The following is a 27,643-nucleotide window of genomic DNA, read 5'->3' as shown; positions in this document are numbered from 1 at the left end:
TAAAAAAAGGATTTCCTATAAACTTTACAATGCAAATTTTGCATGATCAAAATTAATATTGTTTTACTTTAGAACTTAAGAAACTTGATTTACCATTAAAGGGGATTTGAAGCCAGAATTTTATTTTAAAACTAAATTTCAGCATCTTTGTTCTTACTGTTTGGGCTGTGCATTACTAAATGTAGTAATAGCTGATGACCCAAGCCTAGCGTGTTAAAAATAAATTCAAATTACAATATTAGCACAAAGACTGCTTGAGTTAAGCAAGCGTTAAATATAATATCAAATATCATTTAAAAATCACACCATTTACAATTTGTAAGTCTCATTATAATTTCCCCAACACAGTGACATAACCTTACAACATGATTTAGTTGGGCAAAATTTAAAACGACTTCTCAATACAATTTTCGGTGCAAAAATTATGGGCTTTGTTAATTATTATTTTTAGAGCTGTTTAAAAAAATTACAAAAAAATGTTTGATTTTTTAAATATTTGTAATTGCTCATGAATTATACATAATATAAACTAATTTATACTATTATAGCGCATTTAATATATACTTATAACCAATTTTTATTTGTGCACATTCAAATTTGGATCCTAGTTAACATTACATAAAATTTTACTTAGTTTTCGAACACATTGAATATGCTTTGAGCCTTAAAACTAGACTTAATGAAAATCCCATTGTAGAGACCGGCATCAGAGTGTGACTTAATTTAAAATAAATGATTTATTGTGTTCAGTCTTTCGTATAACAAGATGAACAATGTGTAAATCTGTAAATATAAAAGTAGTACCTTAATATTTAAACAAAAATATATATATTTCTGACATACCTTAAAAATTTTTTTCCAAGTCGGTTGATGTATTTAACAGAATTCGCTAGAATCATTATTATTTGAAAGCGAAAGAAAGGTTGTTTTATGAATGTGAGTTTGCAATGGGTCCATTTTCTAGCTTCAGAAGTGTGTTCTCTTCGGGGTTATCGTTCAAGTCCTATATTTTTAAAATATTATTAGTAAACATATGAATAACATTATTACGGTTAAAAATATGAAGAGGAGAGAGCGGATAAAACAGAACAGAACAAAACTGGTTTCAAAATACATGTAAATTTGTCAAAATTTTACCTTACACACATACATAGTCCGTTTATAAAAAGTTCCTTATTGGTAATTTGAATTGTTCAAATGAAAAATCTGTTTAATATTACGGATGTTCTCATCCCTAATACTATACAAGTATTCTTTGTTTTTTACTTCTAAACGCAGATTTCATCATTCCAAACAAATTTTAAAATACAAATAATTTTCATAAATGTACAACATGTTGACTTTTCACATGTGTTTCTGTTATTTTAACACCGAGAATAAAGTGACTTGTACGGCTATCAGTATATAAATTCTACTGGTAGCATGAACCATATGAGAACTTCAGGAACGCATGCTCGATACGTGTGGACTTACGCTTATGATGGTTATAATAAGCGTAATATAAGTATGTATTTTTGTAGGTAAGTTTTTAAATAGGCTAACTAGTACATAGATAGTCGTACAATCGATTTAAAAAGTGTACTTATACTTATATGTTATGTATGTATGTAACTACATTAGAAACATGTCACAGAAATATTTAATCAATTATTATACAATTTAATTATGTAACTAGACTTTTGCACAATATTGGGAGACATATTTATTTAATTTTGTTGCTTTTATTTTAACGTTAACACTAAAGGCCAAAACAATCATATTATTGACCCATCTTAACAAAGATCTACAGAACATAACGTAGATCTAGATATTTCTTTAAACGTGTTGTATAGAAAAATAAATTGATGCAAATATTCTATGGAAATCCCTGTACATAACCAAAAGGCTTTATAAGAGTCAATTCTAAATAATTTCCCTATATTTATTTAATTAATGAATAACGAATAAGAAACGCCATATCGTTTAGTAATACGAATATTTATAAAATGGTCGATTTTTCATAAAGGAAAAAATGTATAAGGCTCTACTACCACTATATCAGAAGAAAGCAAATAGAAATTGCATCACAATTTTTTAAATACTATTCATAAACAAAAAGTTTAAATATTCTTTTTTGTCAGCAATTGATAAATGTTATAAGACAACTTTTATGAGATGTAAAACAGCTGCTTATTTGGGAATGTTTAAAAACTTCTAAATTAAATGAGCAATTTGCTGGTAAATTTATAATATACTATAAGATTAACAAATTATCTACAAGATCCCCAAATCACAGGTTTGCTTATGTTAATAACAATATCTCATGAAGTTTAACGCATTTTGACATTCAATTATTCGCTAAAGTAAACCCCTTACAACAGTACATTTTGATATTAGCTCATCATCAATCTAAATATCTAATATATACAAATAAAATTTGTAAAAAACAAACAAAATTTAAATATATATATATGAATGAGGTACATTTTAAAATTATCTTAGATCACTAGAAATTGTCCGTGTGTATGTATGTACACTATAGTATATACACGTGTACATACGTGTGTGCAATTAAAAATAAAACAATTTCTATTATACACTATAAGACCAATATAAATACGATAGCTGCAGTTATCACTTTAAAATCCATCTCATCAATTTGATGAAGTAGTCCTGCAATTTTACAATTACAAAACATTGATTGTTGTAAATTGATTGAGATTACTTGAATTATTAATATAACGAATATAAACTACAACATGTATACACATAAGAAATAAAAAAAAAAAAAGATTTTTAATAATTGAATAAGCTTGGATTCTATCTATGTAGGCATCATAGGATGATACAGGGGACTTATCTATTTCCAATTCAATATGGGCAATGAAATTGTATATACTAATATACACTAATAAATTTAAAAACTTTTTAATAAACCATTTTTATAGCCGCTACCCATAGAAGATATTATAACTTAGTAAAATGCATGTGATTTGCAGAGGGAGGCATCTGCGACCCAATAAAGTATACACATATATTGTTGACCAGAGTTAACAGCCGAGGCAATATTGGCAAGTCCGTCTGTCTGTCCGTCCGTATGAAGCCCTAGATCTCGGCGACTATATGAGGTAGAGCTATAATTTTCTTTCGACAGCACTTCTAAGTTTTGCATTCACACATTTCAAGTTTGTTTTAAATTTGATAAAATCGATATTCTATTTATAAGTTTCTAAATACATACATATATATCTTTAAGTACTTTTTTATATATATTTTAAGAATAATACTGGCATTATTATTTTTATTGAAAATGAGTAGCGGGTAGCTTTCTTGTTTGATATAAATGTCGGGAGTGGATGCTCTGCTTTAATCGATCACTTTTTTTTAGTTTTTTTTTTTTTAATTAAATAGAATATATGTAAAAGAGTGTATACAATTTATGAAAAATATAATAGTTTTTAAACAAATTACTACCATGAAAAAGTAACCCAGACCACAACACCTTTGCTTTTTTCAAAAGTATGATTTATTGCTTTCCCAAATTAAGAACTTAAAATACTTAGTTATTATCAAGTCAATATACTTTTACACATATCTTTATAAATAAGTATCTGCACCTAACGCTACTTATAAACATAAGAAACATGACATCAATATAAATCAACTACACTTGAAGTGTATTGGTTAGTTAGTTAGTTTAGTTTACGTGAATTAATACTTTTGCCAATCAAAAACTGTGTAGAAGTTAACTGCCATAAATTACACTCGTATTTTGATGGCTTTGACCATGAAAATAATAACTAACAATAACAGTGCAATCGAGTGTGCTCGACTAGCCGATGCCCTGTGCCCTTCTTTTTAGTTAAGAATACTTTGTTTTACGGATGGGTAATTTGACATTTTATCCAATAGGTACAGAGCATTATTATAATAAACATAATTTGGCTTAATTTCTCAAAAAAATAAAAATTTGCATTTACTTATAGTTAAGACAAAACTATTCAGTTTCAACGCTGTTTTGCAACCAACTAGTACTAGTCGCAACCGCATAGTACAAACAAAACCTATTTTGGTTTACTTAAGTACAATATACGGGTAGTACTTATTTATAAGAATTAACGTTCCAATTTGTATTTAAATTTGCTACATACATTAATGTCAGTATTACAATAAATAATTGATATTATTGTTATTCTACCTAAAAGTACTCGTATGTAGGTTTGCAAAGTGTTCATTTTGAGCCTACGAAGTTTATCTATGGGGTCAACAGATAGAACTTACGACAGTAAAGAGCACGACAGCGCCAATAAAATGATTGTATAGCTCGCCAACAGCCCTCAAATTTAATAATAAGAGTTAAGAATGTAAATTATTCGGAATAAAAGTTTTTTTTTGTTGTTATTCAGCTGATAATATAAATGGACGTGTATATGATTGCCCCAGCTGGTATTAAATCTTATTGGTGTGGGAGATGAATTGTAGTATAGTTGTCATTGACATTTATATTGAAGCTTACCTTTTTGGCAGGTGGCACTGGAACCTGTAAATGGTATTTGGCTTGGCAATAATCGCGAAGAAGTGCTATCCCTTCGGTACGGTTATTTGCATAGCGTGATTCCCAGGCATCTAACAATCGATTGTAATAACGAGGAGTGTCGTTGTATTTTAGATATTTGTGGGTTTGATCTGTGGGAAATATGCGCTCAAGAGGAGCGCATCGTGCCAGCTCATCCTCAGCCACAATAAGACAGCGCACATCGTCAGGTGTTAGTTTTTGCAGAATTGCATTAACATACTGAAATGGTAAAAAATAAATAAATATTAATAACAATATATATTAGGAATATGCCATTAACTAACATCTTCGCGGTTTTCCATTGTTTTACGTGTAAAATTATTATGTTTGACCTTTTCATCGCGCGATAAATAATTTATATATAGACGTTTATCATAGCACATTTGTGTTCCAGGTGGAAATGAAAACTCGGCGGCAAGCTCCTTTTGTTTTTCCTGAGTCAGTTTTGGTGGTATCTGAGAAAAAAGATATAATAATATATGACTAAATCTTTTCATTACATATGAAGAAAACAACTGACATTATACAAAGCTGTGTTAAGAACACCCTGAACCAGGGGTGCCTTAACATGAGCATCAAGCGGCAGTTCTGAGTGCAAGCTGGGTGAAATGTTGACCTCCAATAACCATGGTACAAGATCCGAGTCTAAGATCACATCAAATCCAAATAATTCAAAGCAACTGTATTTGGACTCCACGTTTGCTCGTATCATGCTATTTATGCCATTTTCACCAGCTAAAATTGTGCGTAACACTAGACTCCTTAGCGCCTCCCAGAGGCCGTCTGTGCGGACTCCACGATTGGCCAAATAATTCCATAGCGACTTAATTGTCCACTTGTGACCATGACAAGCATTAACATCCTCATTCTTTGAGTAGTTTGACGAAAATTTGTTAATGCTATAGTTCGTCAAATGCATGCATCGATCGTTCAATGTATCAATCTTGGCGCTATATTTCACTGTAGAATATAACTCAACATATAATATATTATATGTCTTAAACGCATAATTCACATACCTGATGCGAATCTTGCCAAACCATTGTGATACATGAAGACTCTCAAGGGATTTACAGATGTTACAAGTACGTAAAGACGTAAGTCGAATTTGCTTCCATTTATTAGCAAAGGACGTTCGATATATCTATAAAATAATCAATCAAAATAAAGAAAATTGATAAACATAGTATTAATAATTATAAACATTCTTCCGTTCTTACTTCTGCACAATTAAAGGCCGCCTTTTAGGTATTTGACCCCATCGATTAACTACGCGTATCCCAGCTCCCCGAGCACTAGCGGGGGGTTTAATAATCCACTTTGTATTACGTTGAGCATATTTTGGCCAACGTTTCCGCAATGCACACAAATCATTTGGTATGACATAGGTGCGTGGCATGAAGCCAAACTCCCTGTTACTGTGCTTCTTCATTTGCCTCTGAAGATTCTTCCAGCACGAATCTTTGCGTCCAATTCGGAAGGACCCAGGTAAATGATTTATCTTTTGATATGAGCGAATCGTTTTAAAACATGGTGATTTTAAATGCTTGCCCCAAACCCCCATCCAGTCGTTCGTTTCTACATTAAATTTATATATAAAATGAAATTAGTTGGATTTCTCAGCTACGAATTATGTAAACTTACTTTTGAGCATACGCATCCCACTATTGGCCAAGATCAAGCGAACAACCTTAGGCATAATGTTTGTCACCCGCCATTTCAATACTCTGTGTAAGTCAGCTGGCACATCTGGTCCTTTTTGAGTGTTCGAAGAAAAGGATAGATAGGGCGGAACGAAGGGAAAAAGACTTGGTACTAATACTGATTTCGGATTACATAAATCTTCATCAGAAGTCTGAGAAAACAGCAAAGTTTTTGAGTTCTTCGGTGACGACGATAACCGTTCTCCTGAATGAGCCATTTTATACGCATGAGCTCGATATCCATCTTCTGTATCAGAACTAACACTAACTGTGTCGCTCTCATCAAAATTTGATACTGAAATTCGTTTAAGTAAGACGATTTAAAATATTTTATTATAGTAATTTTTTTAAAAGAAACTTACTATTGTCTAGATCGTCATCATTGTCAAAATCAACCTCGGGGTATTCGTTGGCTTTCTCTTCAGAATCATCCAGAATATATTTAGTTATATGATCATCATCTCCTTGGGCGTGACATTGACCATGACTGTGACCTTTAGGATGTTGTGGTTTTACGTTTTGATTGCGTGAATTACTCGATTGATATTGATGCTTACGTGCCAATCGGGGACTTTGACTGTTATACAATAAAACTCTATGCACAGTAGGCAGTATCTTTTTGACAGTTGCTTGGCCTCCCCGGATTCTTTTTGGCGTCAATGGTAATCGTGGAGCGATATGAGGGGATATGGCAACTTTGTGCGTTTTCTTAGCTTGACTTATATTATTATTCACTGTTAAAGAGTCTCCAGTTGTGTTCAGTTCATTGATTTCGCTATGCTGGACGAATCGACGATGGGATAGTAAAGTTGGATCGAATTGTTCAACATTGATTTCTTTCGAATCGTATGCATCGTTATTAGAAATATAATCATCATCGTTAGCTTTCGATACACATTTTTCTGGGCAATCATTCTCCGGTGAATCGTTCCAATTGCTGTCATTATACCCAAACGGCAACTCGTTATTTTCTTTCAATATATAACTATCATATTCTACATTTTGGTTATTATCATTGGGTATATTATTTCTGCGACTAGCATTTGACGAGCGTTTACTCGACGGTTCATGTAATAAGCTCATTTGAGGTTTGTAATTGCACACCGAGTGCGAGGTATGCGGTGGGTGGTTCTTCGGTAACTGATCTCGTCCACCGCGATTGTAAAAATATGAAAAATAATGTTCGTAGTGCTGATCTGTTGAATGAAAACGCAATGGCCGCCCCGGACTACAAAATAAACAATATAATGAAAATATTATATATTAACTAGAGAACAATTTAAGTATGAATTTAAAATAGCGGGGACCCTAATCATTTTAAGTTATTTTATAAAAAAAAAAATCACATTAATAATTATTCTATTATTATTTTATTTTGCTTTATAAATAATGATTAGTCTTGAGTGCTTTAAATAAAATAAAACTATAAAATGTCACGACTTTTTAATAACTGTTCGTTATCTTTCACAGACGCCAGCAAACTTCATGTTCTAGCCATGTGATGGTTTAATAAAAATAACGAAGAATTAATTATTCCCTTGAAAATTATTATTGGAATGCATGGATTTGAATGTAAATAAATGTAAATAAATAAATTTGTTTATAAATTAATGTTGTTGTATTATAGGTCTAAGGTAAGTATACAAATAAATGTAATAACTAATGTGTGTAGCATAAATTCTTAAGGAAGCAGGAGTCAAGCAGAGGGAAAGGTTTGTATTTTTGTGAATTAACAATTACATTACAGAACTCCATGACGTCTCCAGTGTAGTTGGTTTGCGGTTATGCGAATAGATTAAACCCCCATCCAAAAAATCAGATGTACTTCGAATTCTTATTTGTCGTTTTAGTTTATCTTTCTCCAACGAAAGCGGGGAAGAATATTTGATTTCCTGGTTGGCGTGTGCACTATTACTATGCGAGTGCTGGCGAACTTTGTGCTGTGGCGTACCACTATAATAGTCAACTGATTGCCTCATCTGTTGGTATGCATGATGGTTGTTGTTTCCCCCTGTTGATGCACCCGAAACCCTTTGAGGTGCATATGACATGGCGTATGAATTTGAGTATTGCAATAGTTCGGAGGAAGGTACTGCTGAATAGCCGGGCGGTTGCCTACATATTTGCCTGCCACATTTCGATGGACTTGCATTAGATGAACGACTTGAACCCTTCATACTCCATGTTGATCCAATTAGGTTTACATTCTTATAATAGTTAACGGCATTATCAACATTACAAAATGGTACTTGCTGATCATTAAGGTTGCTGGTGTTGCTACTAATCCCATTGTTGTTATTCGTTAAATTTTTTGCCTGACTGTTGTGGCGCATTTTAAGATCTTTTCCATACACGTCAGAGGCGGTGTACATGAACATACTATTTCTATAATGCTTAAGTAACTCCACCGCATATGTAAAAATGTACGCATGCACCTGGCGGATAAAAAAAGCACATTATTCTTGTTAAAAATAATATACTATATAAACAATATAAGACTTAATCCGCACCTGTTTTATATTTAAATTTGTAACAATTGCTATAACAATTTAATGTTCAAATTTTATATTTAAATGTAATACAATTTAGTATTATAAAATTAATGTCTACACAAAACCTTTGTCGATTAAAGTGGCCTACAATTTCAAGGTCATTTTCAGCACAAGTTGAATGACCGTTAAATATAATATTCGATATTAAATTAAATAATAGATGAAAGCACATAAAATAAATCAGTAAAATGATAACTTACAAACATTGTTATCATCAATAAAAGCAATATAGAGCCAAATTAAGTTATTATCAAAACATACCGTGTCTGGATTGGGTGACCTTCAAGTTGGATGATGGGCTGTGCTAGATTCGCTAGTTGCAACTGGGGTATCAACTGTATGTATGTAGTGGCTGTTACATGTGTATGTGCTGTAGTTAAATGTAGGTCACAAACCCGATGATATCCTGACCAATGCATAAATAAAGTATCACTCTGCTAACTTCGGTAGGCCAACATCAATAGAGGTATTTGAATCGAAAACGAAACGAAATACTATGAATTCAATTTCAATCAATTAGAGATAATTCCAACAGTATTAATTAAATAAAAATCAAAACGGAACAGTATACTGGGTGACAATAACTTTGCACTGCAGTTGCCTTGTGTTTTTGATTGGCAAAATTTAATGTGTGTAAATTTGTACAATTTCACCAGTAGTGCTTTTGAAAGGTATTCCAATAGTAACGATAAATATTATTTATAATTTTGATGTAAATATCAATGTATACACACACAAACACACATTTATTGTAACAAGACAAAAAACACAAAACACATGGCAGCCCGCGTTAGCTGTTACTGAAAAACTTCTGTTATGTTGAATCTCACACTAGTGCTGGGATAATATCGAGACAATGTCGATAGGATAGCCATATCAAAAATATCGATAAAGTATTTGGCAATAACAGAAAATAATATATACATTATAGGGTGATAAAATAAATTTTTAATTAAACATAAAAAATAGTCTAAAAATGCTTAGCCTTCAATGAATAAATGCACTACGTTAATAAAATGAATTGAAAATAAATATATTTTTAAGCATTTTTTTTTTATTTATTTGATAGTCATACCATTTTTTGAGTTTAGTTCGTTATAAAATCAATAAACACTCTCAATGAATTTAAGCACTTAAAAACTCAATGTTTAAAATATCGGATTGGTGAATTTCAGTGTTATTCCAGCCCTATCACACACATCTAATGCAAGCAATACATTCCATTCTGTTATTTTAATAACATTTTCAGTTACAAATTCTCCTTGACAAGGAAGTGCTTCTCCTCTTCCATTTACTATATACAATTAATTTTAATCAAATGTAAATTAAACTATGAGATTGAGATCAACCTGTTTAAAATTATTACTTTTAAAATGCACACAGCGCTCACACGATGCTAAACGGAGATTAATAAAACCACTTAGACACATCTCTGTTAACACTACCCACTCAATGGAATAAAGGTTGTTTTACACTAATCATTCAATGCTCACTTTTCTTATTGATCTAACAACTACAAATCATTACATATTTTAATTCTCTATTTTTAATATATTTACACTATTATTACCTTATATTCAACAGACATAATTATTGCAGCAAAACCTAGAACTTAACTACAACACGTGTAGTTCCAAAATGAACTAGTTCAATAAAACGCATTGAAGATTCATATCAGCTGCTGCATGAACACACTGCTATTTGTTTTAATGAAAACAATTGCTCAAAAATGTTGGAAATACTTCAAAATGACTTGACTTACAAGTCGCACTAACGATTTAAAATCGCTTTTTATTAGCCGAATGTATTTATTTATATTTATTAGAATATTATTAAATTGCATTTTCACAAGCGTGAGTAAATTAATATTATCTTTTAAAAGATCAAGTTTCTTAAATACTTAAACGCATATAAGGAACATAATATAATTTGTATGTATATATTTATGAGGGAAAATTGATAAGAAAAAAACCCCATGAGGGGGAATACATACGTACGTATAGATATTTTTGGTTTTTATAATACTATTTTAAATTGGCATTTTTGTGTGCTTAGTTGTTTGCGAAATGAGATTTAATAAATTCTTTTCGATTGCGTTGCTCTTCCGCTACTGATATACCATGGCCCAAACTCAGGAAGTTCGGTTTATAGAAGGATACACTATTTTCAGCATCTGAAAATGTATTCTTGTGTTATGAAAACTTTAGATGAATGTTCTCAATGAGTGAAAAACGTACCAACACTGGGATCATTCCAATCAATGGCCATATTATGGAGTAGTGCCAACGCGGTAATTGTTTGTTTCGCAGAACCGAATGTGCCTAAAAGTTCACTGCCGAGAATTCCAAATCGACGAAACCAGATGTTAAGACATTTGATAGCTGGGGCAAAGGTTACAGCATGAGCATGATTGTAGAGTTCCTCGGCTTTATTCCGAGGGTATTGAATGGGAGTAAACAGGCTGGATGAGCACGAAAGTGAATCATTGCCGAGAAGAATACGTCCGCGAAATTCGTTCTGTTCAAAACGCTCCTTAATGCGCGATAATGAGTAAACCTCTGGAGCAGTATTCAGATCAAGTTCATCCGACAGCCGAATGTCCAGGTCTCGAATTTTATGTTCAGCATCCGAAACTAATTGCAGATGTACTAGCTCTGTTGGCGATGGCGAGTCCATAGAACCACCATTTTGGTGGCTGCTTCTATTAATCTGCGAACGTGAAGTTTCCAATTGCAATCGCACAGTACTTTGAACAAGTGCGCCAATAACTTGAGGCATATTTGATAACGATTGAAACGATCGCATCATTCGTTCCTTCTCTGAGAGCGTTGCTGGCATTCGGATGTATCGTGATGCCTTTGATGACAGCACTGAAGCCACACGACGAGTTATTTTAGCCATTGTATGCAAACTAACTCCATGCGCTATAGCTGTTAGTTGGGGATGCTATGAAAAAGGAATGGAGAACAATCATAATTAAAAAGTCTTCACAATTTTATTGAACGAATAAAGAGTCACCTCAGTTCCACCGAAAAAACGAATCGCCGCTAAGACTTGCAAGTCTATAGGGACTTGATTTCTTTTTACTGGTTTATAGTAGTCAACCTCGATGTCATCTCGAACAATTTCAATAATACGCCTCATATTTTCTTTTGTGTAGCGGTATTTTTTACGAAATTCTATTTCATTAATTTGCTCCATCGGGTGGAAGCGAACGCGTCTCCTCTTTACTTTGCTTACATGGCCTTTATTTTGTCTGCTGCAAGTAATGCCAATACTATGCAGCTGCCGCAAATCTTTCACACACTTTACATCGCTAAGAAACCGTTTGAATACTTTTATATCCTCCATTATAAAAATAACAAAATATTTCCTTTACTTCATCAACAGTGTGACCGAAAGTAAAACTCGAAAATATACCGACTTTTTACAATATTGATATGTTAGTATAAAATCATCAACTTATTTTTTCAATTGCATCAGAGAAATTAAATCCACTTACAAAATTATACAAAAATATATGCCAACTGGAATCAACAGGATATACGAAACAATTATATCTCTTTAAAAAATGTGGTAAGCTTCTGGCAACAAAAAAATGTTTTTGTTCAAATTTGATTTGTTATTATTAGTATTCATACACTTGTTAAAATTTAACAGAAAGTTGTTTTGTATATACTTTAAATATTTTTATGCCCCGTTTACATAGCCAATCAGTTCGTTCACATTTGATCAAGTTCTGTTTTGGAGTTTCCACAGTAGCATCAGTCATTAGCAAATTTTGCTATTGTAAGCTCTATTTCGGCTTCACATCGATAAAATATCGCGTGACTGAGAAAATATACCGAAAATTGGTGTTCAATGTTTCTACGCTTGTGTTCGATATTTTTACATATATAGCTGACGAACGTAAAAATACCCAGTTTTCTTCTTATGGGGTGTAACAAGATGCAAATTAACATTTCAACTGAATTTTTTTGGTGCTATGGAAACGGGACATTATCTATTAATGTTGCCAATATTATAACTTGGAATTAAAAAAAATCACTTTATAATCAGTGTTGCTAATTCAGCTATATTCTAGCCAGATTTGGCTATTTTTGATGACCTAACACTGCAAACCCCCAATTTTGCAGGTGCCTGTTATGTTGGCTATTTCAAAAAAATTATTTGCTATTTGTTAACTATTTTTAATATTTGATTATATAAATTTATTTAAACTCCACTAAAAAACAGTCGACCTTAAAAACATATATTAGCAATAGAGACATTGTTTGTGGCTATCGATTCATACACACTACGTTTACCGCCCATCGTGACCGAATTGTGTATCTTAAATACTAAAATACTATTTATCCTTTGTAGTATTTGGGTATTTTCTCAACATCGTTTCGAGTTCGCAATGCTACCATCTCTACATTAAAATTAACTGATTTTTGTGATGCATTTGTATGTAAATTGATTGCTTGCGAAAAAAGGAGTCAAATGTATCAACGAACAATTTGCGATGAAAGATCTAACATTTAAACACTGCATTAAAAAAGATTTGACAATTTGCATCGAGTTTAAAACTGTTGTTTTGAGTATGACTTCCCAAATAAGTATCTTACACAGATTTGTACAATGGGAAAATATTTAAGTTCCGAGGAGGCTAGTCAAATTTTTGCTTACTGAAGAAATGCTGTACAATTGATGCACAAAAATATAATAAGTTATGAAATTGCAATTTTGTAAGAAATCTAGCTATTTTTGGCTATTTCCTTTGGAATCCTGGTATAAATGACCTGGTATAAATGACCATCAAGTGTTGGCAACACTGTTCATAACATTAAACAGTTTTGATTTTGTTAAAAACTCGAAAATGTTAAAGAATAAGATCATAGGTTTCCTTCTATTTTTAAGAAATTTGAAATTGATTTGATGACATTATAATTAAAGCCGTTTCGTTTCAGTATATTTTTTGCATCATTGAGTAGAATCTTCTGCCGCAACATTTCTTAAGCGGGTGAATGTGTAAGAGAGAAACGGCTAATGGAGCCCCATCAAATTTTGGCGGCTTAAAATTATTTTAAATTGTTTTCAAATTCTTAAAAAAGTAAAAAACCAAGATGAGAAAAGGGAAAGGAAATCGACGGAGGCATGCCAAAATATTTAAATAAAATCGCCAAGACAATCACTTTGACCACTTTGTATAGAAATATGACCGTTGCAGTTGCGAGTTGCTTAATATGATGTAAAATAGGAATAAGTAGAATCAATTAAATAAAATATGAAATTGATATAAACATATAATCTTTGAATGCTTTCAGTGTCGTCGTAATATAATAATATGTTTTTTCCTGCGTGGGTTTACTTTTTCACCCCTAAACAGCTCATCACGTGATGCAGTTTTGGTGTGAAAACTTGCATTTACAAATGTATCATTGAAGCAATACACTTGGTCTAAATAGAGTATAAGGTAGATTAATTGATTACATATTCCACTTATTTTTTTAAAATTGCTATTCAAAACGTGCTTCATAAAATGTTGAAATGCATATAAGCACAAAAACACTTATATATTTTTAGTGACCCCAACGGAAACTAACGCAATTAACATGTTTAATGTAACACCTATAAAATACACATTAAATTACTGTAGCATCTTCATATTGTTACTTTTATGGTTTATGATTCATTAAATCATCAAAAGTAACCGATAGTAATCTCGTTTTATAATCGGTGTGACCATTTCTTGGTACTTTGAAAATTTCGGGTATTTTCTCAGCCGTGATCCTGCTGTGAAAAATAGCTTTATTTCATCATTGGCTTTCAAGTTGCCCGGTTAAAAAGTCGAAAATCTTTTTTGTGTGTTGTGCTCAGTTTTTCTCATATTTTGCATAAATAAGAGCAATGGGTGATCAGGAAAGAGGACGACGTAGGCCTTTCAGTGCTGGTGATAGTGCGCATGAGCCTGTAAGTTTCAATTATTATTTTTATTTACATATGTATCTACTACTAATGAATGTATTTTAATAAGTAAAATCGTAGAGCAGTCGCCATACATACATAAGCGTACAAATTTAATATTTCAAACATACATATGCCTGTATACGTATGTCTATAAATATATACATGTTATAAACAAATTATAAAGAAAACTAAAAGTGATCATTCTGTAAATTGAGAGCCCAATACGAAGTCTAAGTTAAACGTCAGCATAAGCAAAACGAAATACGCAAAGATGCCCGCCATGTTTAATATTAGGATGAGAAATAGAGAGGGAAAGAAAAAAAATCTTATGTACATACTTCTTTACGATTTTCTGTATATATATATACATATGTATGTAAAGTGAGCATTCTGGAAATTGCGAAGCCAACACGAAGTCTAACTGTCAGCATACACAAATCAGAACAAGCAATGATACGTACGTATACGTATGTATGTATATATGTAATTTTTTCATTCTCTATCTCCCATCTTAAACTTGAATATGGCGAGTATATACATACGAGGAAACAATTATGCTGACACAATGGATTGTGTAAAAATCAAGTAAAAACCCCCCAGTCGCTGTATTTATGTATAAGTAAAGATACGATTTTTTTAATATTATTTTAAATACCAAAATTATGAAAAATAAATTAGGCAGACCTTCACATCAAGATTTTTTTATCTTTTTAAAGACATCATTTTAGATTTCCAGAAAAAGTGTACCACGCCAAAAAAAATTATTTATTTTTTATTTGTTTGTATCAATAAAGAGGAGTAAAATACATAGTGTAAAATGATAAAAAAAAACTATTGGTGTTAAAACCGTTACAAAGCAGCGTTCTAGTTAAACTTGGCCTTTTCTGGCTTTTTAAAATTAAAATTTACACAATTTAGTTTTGGTAGATCTATATTAACTTACAGTCTTTTTATTTTATTGACGTCATTTTTTCAGTTAGAGACTTACGCGTGTCACGTTCGCGATTCAGAAAATGCTCATATGCGTATAGTAATGGTTATATATACATACATACATGTATGTACATAAAGATAAATACCGTACAAAAACCAAATCCAGGAAACTTAATATACATAAAAATACAAATAACTGTTAGATTGCATGATGGATTCGCATGAAAATGTGCTGTTGACCCAATAACTTTAAGATTGAGAAGGCGAAGCACATAGAAAAAAATAAAAGATCTTTTTCTCTTTTAAGACGATAAAACAATTCAAAATTAATGGGTTTCTGAGTATTAACTACATCAACTTAGAAACTGCGTTAAGCGTTTCTTATTACTCTGCTTTTATATTATGACCGAGAATTTTTTTAATCTATATCTATCTATAAAACTATACATATGTACATATATATAGAACAACGTATTGTCGGATTAGCGAAGTAATTATAAGCTTACCAATTTGTTGTTGCTTATAGATCGGCATAGGCAGAGAATAAGAAAGAACAGAACATAAGAAGTCTTTCTAGTATTTTGCTTTGCTCATTAATACATACAGTGCCAAACTTAGTTATTCGCACACATATTCAGCTTTAGATTTTCTGCTCTAAATATATGTACATATATGTATTGAATTTTTTTTTAAATGTTGCCAGATAATATAATTAATTCCCAACATAATACTTGTTATTAGCATTTTTTAACATTTATTTTTAGTAATTATAAATGTAAAAGATGCAAAAAAAATGCAAATGTATTGCCGCACTTATGGAGGTGGAACTAAGCCAATACGTATTTCTGAATGTGCTTTAAGAAGAGTATGATGTTTTATAAAAAAATTATGCGAATTACATACCAACAACAGATCAAAAAAAGAAAAACGCAGCTTTTACAAAAAGGGGAGAGAATATACCAGCGTCTATTTCGAACGCGGTAGTACCCGTGCACAAGTAAAAACATTTTAATGTGGCATATTTAAATTTTAGGTCATTTTTGTACCCGCTACCCATAGGGTAAAAGGGTTTTATAACTTCGTGCTTGCAGGAAATGTGTGTATCAGGTAGAGAGCGGCATCTCCGATCCTATGAAGTATACACATATCATATCACATCTCGATCAGCGTTAACAGCCGAGACAATATTGTCAGGTCCGTCTGTGTGTCCGTCTATATGAGATAAACCTATAATTTTCTTTCAACAGAACTTGTGTTTGCAGGCAATCGTATCCATGCATATGCATATAAATTCAATATAGACTTCTTTCTCTATATATATATAAACATTCGTACATAAAAATGTACTTGTTCTTTAAGCGGTCATTTGCTCGTTTGAGATCAAATATCAATGCAAAGAGAAACGAAGTGGAAGTTCAATGTCAGCATAAATGAAACGAAACACGCAGTGATGAGAGAGAAGAAAAAAATCATATAGTAGCTTAGAAAAAAATGCTTAGAAATGAAAGCTTGTACCATTTTTAAAACAACTAGCCTGACACATATCGTGTAACACGCTCTACGTATGAGTAAACATACGATTTCTTTAATATTTCAAATACCAAAATTACGAGGAACGTAATGATCATCATCAAGAAATTTGTCTTTTCATAAACGTTATTTGTGGACATCTTCATCAGCATTTCTAGATTAACTGATTGTTGTTGTCGATCGAGAATTTGTATTTTTTAGATGGTATTCGAGAATTTTGCTTTCTGTCAGTTCCTTACATACATAAATAAATGATGTAGACATAACAAAAACATAAATACAAACTTGGGGTTTCTCGGTAAAGGTCCACGTGGAATATATAAGTGTAAAAGTATATAATACACAGTAAAAGGAATAAAATAAGTAAGAAAGTTACAGTCGAGAGTGCTCGACTGTGAAATACCCGCTACCCATTTTGAAAAAAGCAAAATATTCTCAACATATACAAAATAATACTAAATTTATACCAAATTGTATATTTGGTATATCGATATAGTACCACATTCAAAATATACCATAGACGGCACAATATACCAGATTGTCAGCCGAAGCAACTAAGACCCCTAGTAACTAGGCGTTTTTGCCCATACAAAAGTATTTCTTTAATAACTTCCACAATTTTTATCTGATCGCAACCAAATTTTCAGGAATCATAACTACTATAGTTGTTATTGTATATACTATATATATTCGTAACTCTAGCTTTAAAATTACGCTTGTTATTAGATTTTTTGATATGTGGGGGCGAAAGTGGGCGTGGTAAAAATTTGAAACAATCTTGATCTGCGTGCAAACATAACAAATGCTGTCGAAAAATTGTAGCTCTATCTCTTATAGTCTCTGAGATCCAGTGTTTCATACGGACGGACATGGACTTTATAGGGTCGGAGATGCCTCCTTCTACCTGTTACTTACATTTCCTGCCGGCACAAAGTTATTATGCCTTTCTACCCTATGGGTAGCGGGTATAAAAATAACTCTGCTAAAGTTGTCCTTGATTCCCACGATGTATGCCTACATGCCGTTTTCTGACTGCTGGTTACTTAGTTTATGCTGATGCAGCGCACTTAGTTAGGAAAATATTCATATACGTCAACTTTATTAAGGATTAATGACCACTCGATGAATTTCAAAATAGATTTTCTGATTTTTTGGGTACTAGGTTTGGGTTGATTTATTATCGGACGAATGGATGCTGCTCATTTAAGCCATTAACTCAATTAGATCCACTCATTTTTAAGGGCATTTTATGGCTTAAAAACACTAATATCAATATTTACCAAAAAAATGAAAAAAATACCTCATAGTGCGGTATGGAGTGGGCATTATAACTTTGTGCCGGCAGGAAATGTATGTAATCGGCATAAGGAGGCTACGCCGACCCTTGAAAGTATATATATAGTATATTCTTGATCAGCGTCAATAGCCGAGACGATCCGTCCTTTACAAATATGTGCATAAAATATGTTATGCTTTGATAAATAATTGTAATATGTTAATTTCTAACAATTCCGAAACAGAATGCAAAACTATTCCGAGGACAAGCGAACAGTAGCGCATCGCGCACTTTGGATCCTAGGAACGCCCCATCACCAAAAGACGAGAGGCCTTCCACATCTCGTCAAGCTGCAGCTTGTGAGACAAATACACCGCGTGGACCAGCAACTGGGGGTGGAAATGGGAGCAATCGAGTTCAGAAACGTATGGATCGATTTGAAATTGTTCACACAAGACCCGTCGAAGTGGTGTCGAAGGTTGGAAAAGAAGGCGCACCGATTCAGTTATTGTCGAACTATTTTCGACTGAACACCACTCCTAAATGGCGCATTGTACACTACCATGTTGATTTATCGCCAGAGATTGAACTTCTCCGAGTACGCTGTGGCATATTATCGGATCATGCTGCAGCATTGGGAAAAGGCTATCTTTTTGATGGCAAACAGTTATTTACGACAAAAAAATTTGAGCAGGATATTACAATTCTTAACGGAAAATCTAAGCAGGATATTAACTACACTATTACAATTAAGTTTGTGGGTTTTATTTCAACAGCGGAGGAGCGCTTTTTACAAGTGCTGAATTTGATATTGCGACGTTCTATGAAGGGACTTAACCTAGAGCAGGTCGGACGAAATCTATTTGATCCGCACGCAAAGGTAAACTGAATTGAATTTAAAATGTTTGTACTATTTGCTAATTGTTCGAATATAGGTATCGATGCGTGAGTTTTCCTTAGAATTATGGCCTGGTTACGAGACTTCAATACGACAGCACGAAAGAGATATTATGTTGTGTAGCGAAATCGCACATAAAGTTATGCGCACCGAAACCGTTTACGATATTCTTGTTCGCAGTTCCCAGAATCCTGCTCGGCATCAGGAGGAATTTCGCATGAACGTTTTGGGCTTAATTGTGCTCACTGATTATAACAACAAAACATATCGTATTAATGATGTTGACTTTACAAAATCACCACTTGCTACATTTAATTGCAAGGGAAGAGACATAAGCTTTGTAGAATACTATTTAACGGTAAGTATAGCGCCCTAAATAATAAGGGCGGATAACTAAATCGATTCTCGCAATTTGTCCACATCTCGTTTTTTAGAAATACAACATTCGCATTCGGGATCACAAACAACCATTGCTTGTTTCGAAGAATAAAGATAAAGCTCAAAACACGAACGCCAACGAATTGGTTATTCTCATTCCAGAGTTGTGCCGCGTTACTGGGCTTACAGATAACATGCGCTCCAACTTTCAGTAAGTTACTAAATGAACTCATTTCGGATACGATAGCTCAAATTAATTTTTACAGACTTAAACGCGCGATGGCAGATCACACACAGTTAAATCCAGCCAGACGTATCGATCGCTTGCGCACATTTAACCGAAGGTTGCAGACGACTCCCGAAAGTGTAAGGGTACTGAATGATTGGAACATGAAGTTAGATGAGAATCTTGTTGAGATTCAAGGTCGTATAATTGCACCACAAAAAATCCTCTTCCTTAATAATCGGTATGTAATCAAATTACTGGACTCTTAAGAAATTTTTTTATACCCGCTACTCATAGGTTTGAAGGGTATTATAACTTTGTGCCGGCAGGAAATGTATGTAATAGGTAGAACGAGGCATCTCCGACCCTATAAAGTATATATATATTCTTGATCAGCATAAATAGCCGAGACGATCTAGCCTTGTCCGTATGAAACACTGGATCTCAGAGACTATAAGAGATAGAGCTATAATTTTCGACAGCATTTGTTATGCTTGCACGCATATCAAGTTTGTTTCAAATTTTTGCCACACCCCCTTCCGTCCCCGCAAAACAAAAAAATCGAATAACACACGTAGTTTTAAAGCTAGAGCTGCGATACAATAATAACAATAGTAGTTATAATTCGTGAAAATTTGGTTGCGATCAGATAAAAATTGATGTTATTATAGAAATAGTTTTGTATGGGCAAAAACGCCTTCTATGTATGTGTTGTATGTATGCGTATATACATGCATGCTCGCCTCTATATTTGTATGTGTATGAATATAGGCACTGCGGTAGCTCTATTGCACTATGTTGAATTTGACCCGTTTTTGTGGCCAAAATTAAAATTTTTGAAATTAACAAGATTTTTGAATGCAGGTTTCTTGTATAATGAAGGTTATTACTATAGGAAGGTATTTTAGAAAAGTGGGCGTGTCAACAAGATAAATAAAAAAAAACGAATATCTAAAGCAATTTTCAAGTTAGAGACCAATTTTGGAACGCAGTATGAATGTCCTATTTCAAATGCGTCCTGCAAGTTTGGTCCAGATCGGATAATAAATATGGAGTTATTAAAGATAAAAAAAAATCGCAAAGGCTTTACCACGGGCTTGTTTATTATTTTGCGAATTGTAATCTTAATAGGACAGCAAGATCAACAAGTTGTGAAAGTGTATATGGCATTTCGTTTCTCGCAAAAGCTCCTTGCTTACGCCACACTTCTAGCAGTTCTGCAATTCTGATCAAAATGTTGCTCTCTAATAATTCAAATTACGCAAAAAAACCGCAAAAAATGCATAATGAGCTTACATGTTATGAATTAAGAATTGACAAATCTACAACATGTATATGGACACTCACTTAACAAATTTGAACATTTTAGTTAAAACGGGTCAAATTCAACATAGGGTATTGGTAGAGTGCAAGCCCAACATGTTGTGGTACTCGGGGTACTCAGGTTCAAGCCCGCTCGGGGTACAAACTTTTTTTTTTTAAATCGGTTTTACAACAATTATAAATAAATATTGTGGATGTTATTAAAGAAATACTTTTGTATGGGCAAAAACGCCTTCTATGTAGGTGTTGTATGTATGCGTATACGTATATATGTACATGCGCGCCTCTATATTTGTATCTGCATAGAGGCACTCATATTGTCATACTCAGGCCCATGATAAGGTAGTCTCGTCGGCAAAAAGCTGGTACCCTGTCTATGTTAGCAATGAGTGCGAGTGAAATAGGCACAGCATGGTAGTGTGAACGAGACGACAATGAAATGCGCATTAACCCTTAGACGATAATATTAATATTTACATAGTTTGAAGCTAATATTCATGTCTCCTTGACATATTTTTAAAATGTAAATTGTTTATGAACAATATTAATAATATATATGAGAATTCTCTAATTCTCTAAATGTTTTAATTCTATCCGTGTCTACGGCATACATTACAAAATGTCATTTTGCATAAGGGTTAATTGCGCTAAAAATTCGTCCGCAAACAACATCTTGCGTCGAAATACGAATGCGCACTGACGAAATCTTTTTTCCGACGAGACTACCTTGTATAATTGTATCATGCTCAGGCCTTTCTTGCACTCATTTTAGACACTCGGCTTGTAGAATCTTGTGATTTGCCGGTGGTTGTTCTTCGTGTAACCGATCATTTTTGCACTCATGACGAAATGGCTTGTGTCTTATGAGTATCTACTCAGACACTCGAGTGTTTGATCGGACACTCGAGTGCCTGAGCAAATACTCGGGTGTTTTTCCCCCACCCCTATTGATACTTGTGTGTCGCGGCTCGCGTTTAGATTTTATGACTTTTGCTTTGTGACAAATGTACAAATGGTCAAAGAAAATATCAGATGGTTTTTGGTTATTTTGTAAAAATATGCAAAATACCCTTTTGCAATTATATAGGCATTTACAATAGTGTTATAAACAGGTAATAAAATTTCTGATTTTTTGGTTATACACTTACCCATAACCATCGGCACCGGCTTTATCCGAGTGCATAGAATCACAGATCGCAAATTGCCGAGTATGCCTCGGCACTTGCACAATAAGTGTCGTGCCTTTCTTGATACTCGTACTCATGAGTATAAGCCCTTCTAGACACTTATACTCATGAGTATAAGCCTTTTTAGGCACCCGTACTCATGAGTACAAGTGTCTAAAAAGGTACTCATACTCATGAGTACAAGTGTATCGAAAACGCACATGAGTAACCGGTGCACCGGTTGAGTGTGTATACCCGTGCCGTTTTCTGGTTCGAATCCCGGTCGGGATCGAGAATACATGCATATTTTTTGGTTTTTAATATTTTGAGATCATTACCGCAATATTTTGCTTTTATTCAAAATGGGTAGAGGGTATCTCACAGTCGAGCACACTCGATTGTAGCTTTCTCACTTGTTTTTGCACCTTAAAAATAAAACTACTTATCGTCTCTTACCTTTATTAGCATTTCCGCTGGGGATCAGGCCGATTGGACGCGTTATTTTCGGGATAATCAAATGTTTACTACACCCAGTCAAGGACTTGATCGCTGGGCAGTAATTGCACCACAACGAAACTCTCGAGATCTTCGCACACTGCTTCAGAATTTAAATCAAGTTGCGCGTGGCATGGGTTTTCAAATCAGAAGCCCACGCGAGTAAGTTAATTTTTTCGACTTACGAAGTCTGCCACTCACAACGAGATAAAACTTTTTCAGAACTATGATTTACGATGATCGCACGGGCAGTTACATTCAAGCCTTAGACGACTGTGCCCGCATTGATCCACAGTTAATTTTATGCCTCGTGCCAAATAACAACACCGAACGGTTTGTTTTGAAAATTCAAATTTGTATTACTGACTGTATTATACTTCCAAACAATCCCTTAGATATTCGTCGATCAAAAAGAGAGGATGCGTGGATAAAGCAATTCCTACTCAAGTGGTAACAACAAAAGCCACTCAAAGGGGAATGAGTGTCGCTACAAAAATTGCAATACAAATCAATTGCAAGCTCGGCTACACCCCATGGATGATAGATTTACCGTTGTCCGGGTTGATGACAATTGGATTTGATATAGCAAAATGTACTCGTGATCGCTCGAAGGCCTATGGAGCTTTGGTTGCTTCGATGGACCAACAACAAAACTCGACATACTTTAGTACTGTGGCTGAATGTAGCGCATACGATGTGATGGCCAACAATTTATGGCCAATGATGTTAAAGGCTCTTAGACAATATCATCGCGAGCACCAAAAGTTACCGGCCAGGATAGTATTTTATCGTGATGGTGTGAGCTCAGGCTCGCTAAAACACTTGGTTGAATATGAGGTTAAGGATATTGTAGAAAAGCTTGAAGCTGAATATCAACGCGCTGGGTCTACAACACCGCCAATGCTTGCATATATTGTGGTGTCAAGGGCGGCGAACACCCGACTCTTCACATCGTCCAAACAAAATCCACCGCCTGGAACCGTGGTTGATGATGTGATCACAATGCCCGAACGTTACGACTTTTATTTAGTGTCTCAGGCAGTTCGTCATGGGACGGTCGCCCCCACAAGCTACAATGTAGTCCATAGCAAAATTCGATTGAGTCCCGATCAAATTCAAAAACTCACATATAAGATGTGTCATTTATATTACAATTGGTCGGGCACTACACGCGTTCCAGCAGTATGCCAATATGCTAAAAAGCTAGCAACCCTTGTAGGTACAAACATACACGCCATTCCACAGAATGCGCTTGAGAAAAAGTTTTATTATCTTTAAGTTTAAAGTTTAATCGAAATCACAATATCTATAAGTTGAATTGAAATTGAATTTACTATTGGATATAGATTTTTATGTTTCTCCAAATAATTTCAGATGACTATTTTTGTCAAATTGCAGTTACACAATTGAATTTAGTTTTTGATTTAATAATAAAGTAGACTACCACAAAAGTAAATTGTGGCTTTCTAAAACTGTGTTATGGACATTGTCTTTAATTTATTAATGTATATTAAAAGCATAGCAGTACCAAGTAAAGCCAAGATTCAAGATAAAGGAGGGCACTTAATAGGTACTAGCGCTTAAGCAGTAATTTAATTGCCAGCCTGTTGCTTGTTGATATTCGCTTTGTAAAGACGTACGCGCTTGCGAATAAATCATCTTGGAAGAAAGAGATCGAACACAAATCTTCCCAACTTGTGTTTATCTTGCACACAATTCTATCTTTAGTCACTGGAAAGCGGTGACGGCAGCCTCTTACGATACTTTACCAAAGATAATCAAATCTTAAGCTGTGCAGCGTTTGCCCTCGCCGTGCGCAAACGAAAGGTGGAGAATAGACAGAAACAATATTTTAACCGTAAACAAATATTGTGATCTGCCAAAATATGAATGAACAAGTGTCTGCTCACTCACAGCTTAGTAATAAGCTGTTGGACTGTGAGAGGTTGAAAAAATTAGCAAGTACACCTGCAGAATTGCGTGCCAGTTTGTCCAAAGATAGAACATAGGCAGCGGCATTTGCCACAAAACTGCGTGCCAGTTTATCCAAAAATCTTCAAAATTCAATTACAAGTACTTGCACAACGAGTACTTTAACATTTACTAGTACAAACTATCAATCAAGATATGCAATGGCAGTGTCGAAGGCTTTGCTCAACGCAAAGTGCTAAGAGCGCATCAAGCTTAATCTACATTCGCTAAAAGATTTCTCATATGCTCCGATGATGTCTCTTTGCAAGAAGCAAAAAAAATCTGACAAGGCAAGAAAAACAATACAAAAGCCGAAGCCAACTAACAATATTATTAAAGGGCGTTCATCGGCCACCATACATGCGGCAGGACTTCAAAATAACCGCTTTGCAGCCTTAGCATAAGAAGTACATGCTGTTATGGAGCTGACGAGTACGTCATTCGCACGTCCAAGTTTGGAATCTCACGGATATATACAATAAACTCCCGTACATTCCGAGCTGTTGTCAACATGCTATCCACACAAAACTGCAAGTTCTGGCATCATCAGCTAAGGGAAACCAAACCCTGCAGACTGGTGTTAAGTGATATTCATCCTAACGTGCCAAAAGATCTAATTGAGCGCACCTTTGCCGATAAGAGCTTTACAATTCTTAATATAGCAGAATCCCAGTCAATGAGAAGGATGACGACAAAACAAGACAAAACATGTTATACGTTTACCTGATGAATACCTCAAATATTGCAGAGGCACTCACAATAACTCAAATAGGTCATCATAGAGTAACAGAGACCAAATCGACATAATGCTAATAACTGAAACGCATATGCGTCCTGGAAAAAAAATATACCTACCTGGTTACGACCAATATTACGCAAATCATCTCAGTGTTACTTCAAAGAGTGGCGATGCTGTGCTAATTCGCTCGAGTATTTTACACTTCCAGACTGAGCTCATTTCATGGATGAAGTTACAAGCAGCTAGTGTAAATATCATGACAAACGGTGGATGCATCAAGGTTTTCTCCCTTTACCTTGGAGTAAAGCCTACTTTGATCAGCTGTTTGCGACCTTGGGTAATAGGTTCATTGCAGGCGGAGATTTCAATGCCAAACATCAGTGGTGGGGCAACCAAGGATTATGCACTCGAGGAAGGAGATTGCAGGATGCCATAACAAGCAGCACATGCCGAATTCTTGCTACAGGAGACCCAACCTTCTACTCATACAATACACAGCTTACTCCCTAGGCACTTGACTTCTTCATTTATAATGGAATCGCCACCAACAAGTTATCTGTTCAACTTTCACATGAGCTCTCTTCGGACCACTTACCAGTTATAGCAAGACTCACAAACACCGCAGGTTAAACAAAGGAAGCAATATATTTTTCCACATGGCAGTCAAACTGATGACTTTAGAACAGATCTAGAGAACAGAGCAAGCACTTCTACATCTCATCGGAATCCGATTAACAGAATTGGTTATAAGAATCTTTGATTTGCAATTGCAGTTTACGAAGCTCTGGCGAATTACTAACGATAAGCGAGTTATATATAAAGTAAAGTAAAGTTTTAAGGACTGGACTAAGGACTGATTTACACTTATCTGAGCTGAGAATTTTCTTTTAAGTGTGGATCGTATTCTAATTATATTTAGTAAAAGTATATTTGAAATTTAACTTTTTACATCTAATCATTTGATTATTTTGGTAATTTTTTAGTTAATCGTTTTTTTTTTAACTATGTGTCAATCTATATTTGTTAAATCATTTTATTAATGATTGTTTTTATTTATTACTTTAATGGTTTCTTGTATGACTTTTGTTGTTCGCCAGATTTTATCAAATATTGAAAGTATCTGTAGCGACATGGGCCTCTTAATAATATAAAATTATGTGGAAGTTTGAAAGGACAACGCCTTCGTTTATCACAAAAGGACACTTTCAGACACGCACTACAAGGATATTGCAAAGGCTAAATACCATACCTGGGTCTATTTATATAATAATAATAAAATATGTTTAAAACATAAATTTAAGAACAATTTTGTTTAAATTAATTCAATTCAATAAAAATTAACGTTTTATTTAATTCTTACATTTTGGAACATTTTTTAATTTGGCGTATTAAAATATGTGAATGTACTTGGGCACCAGACCCTTAGGAAATTTAAATTACCCTCTGGCAGATATAGTGCATGATGTATCTGGTAGACTCTAAGTCCCGTATGTTAATGCAAAAAGAAGGGTTAATGTGCAATAAAGTCATGTACGCACACATTTTCATGTGTAGACAATCCAATTGTGAGTAGACAACATAGCGGTTGTCTACCAAACATCTCATGTGTACACACATGACGCCATTGCAGCGTTCTCGTACAACACTCATAAAACAAACAACGCATGATTCATGTCATCCAGTAGTCAACCGGACTTTCCGACAATCGTGGCCATGAGATGACACGAGATACAATTGGAAACCGCTATGTTGTTCACTACGAAAACACAATTGGGGTAAGTTTATATATTTCTGATTTTGGATTTTCGGTTATTATGGTCTTGATGGTTGTTGAAAAATTTGCTGCAATCAGATAAAGCTTTTGTTGACAATCTGGTATAATTTATACTCAATGGAATATTTGGAATGTATTACCATACAAATATAACATATAGCATTTGGTATAT

General features: G+C 33.9%; 3 protein-coding genes and 1 long non-coding RNA gene across 14 annotated transcripts; 2 read left to right on the top strand and 2 right to left on the bottom strand.

Moving 5' to 3' along the window:
- Window positions 1-511: 511 nt before the first annotated feature.
- On the bottom strand, window positions 512-10,421 carry LOC132783810 (tubulin monoglutamylase TTLL4). Of its 11 annotated transcripts, none has more exons than XM_060789135.1 (12): window positions 9,555-9,619; window positions 9,206-9,251; window positions 7,999-8,693; window positions 6,621-7,486; window positions 6,200-6,553; window positions 5,776-6,133; window positions 5,575-5,699; window positions 5,076-5,515; window positions 4,840-5,010; window positions 4,496-4,774; window positions 844-1,003; window positions 512-783 (listed from the first exon to the last, which is right to left on the bottom strand). In XM_060789135.1, the coding sequence occupies exons 2-11, from the start codon at window positions 9,227-9,229 to the stop codon at window positions 929-931; spliced, it is 3,387 nt and encodes a 1,128-aa protein (XP_060645118.1). In that variant the 5' UTR covers window positions 9,230-9,251; window positions 9,555-9,619; the 3' UTR covers window positions 512-783; window positions 844-928. The 11 variants fall into 11 exon arrangements, with proteins under 11 accessions (XP_060645118.1, XP_060645120.1, XP_060645169.1 ...); XM_060789137.1 differs by lacking the exon at window positions 9,555-9,619 and having other exon boundaries at window positions 513-783; window positions 6,621-6,752; window positions 6,816-7,486; window positions 9,206-9,524; XM_060789186.1 differs by lacking the exon at window positions 7,999-8,693 and adding an exon at window positions 9,072-9,145 and having other exon boundaries at window positions 515-783; window positions 9,612-9,629.
- On the top strand, window positions 10,011-11,766 carry LOC132783894 (uncharacterized). The gene is made up of 2 exons (XR_009632221.1): window positions 10,011-10,273; window positions 10,395-11,766. It is a non-coding gene; the product is annotated as an uncharacterized LOC132783894 (long non-coding RNA).
- On the bottom strand, window positions 10,725-12,223 carry LOC132783884 (putative nuclease HARBI1). Its single transcript, XM_060789195.1, has 3 exons — window positions 11,829-12,223; window positions 11,048-11,756; window positions 10,725-10,983 (listed from the first exon to the last, which is right to left on the bottom strand). The coding sequence occupies exons 1-3, from the start codon at window positions 12,159-12,161 to the stop codon at window positions 10,862-10,864; spliced, it is 1,164 nt and encodes a 387-aa protein (XP_060645178.1). The 5' UTR covers window positions 12,162-12,223; the 3' UTR covers window positions 10,725-10,861.
- A 2,382-nt stretch (window positions 12,224-14,605) lies between these two features.
- Window positions 14,606-24,446, top strand: LOC132793202 (protein piwi). The gene is made up of 8 exons (XM_060802927.1): window positions 14,606-14,765; window positions 18,746-19,381; window positions 19,437-19,757; window positions 19,834-19,988; window positions 20,044-20,244; window positions 22,958-23,149; window positions 23,210-23,320; window positions 23,383-24,446. Exons 1-8 carry the CDS (start codon window positions 14,703-14,705, stop codon window positions 24,263-24,265), a joined length of 2,562 nt encoding a protein of 853 aa, XP_060658910.1. The 5' UTR covers window positions 14,606-14,702; the 3' UTR covers window positions 24,266-24,446.
- Window positions 24,447-27,643: the final 3,197 nt, after the last annotated feature.

This window comes from Drosophila nasuta, chromosome 2L, assembly GCF_023558535.2.
Source record: "Drosophila nasuta strain 15112-1781.00 chromosome 2L, ASM2355853v1, whole genome shotgun sequence".
NCBI classification, from domain to species: Eukaryota; Metazoa; Arthropoda; class Insecta; order Diptera; family Drosophilidae; genus Drosophila; species Drosophila nasuta.
This window is presented reverse-complemented; position numbering and strand designations above follow the sequence as displayed.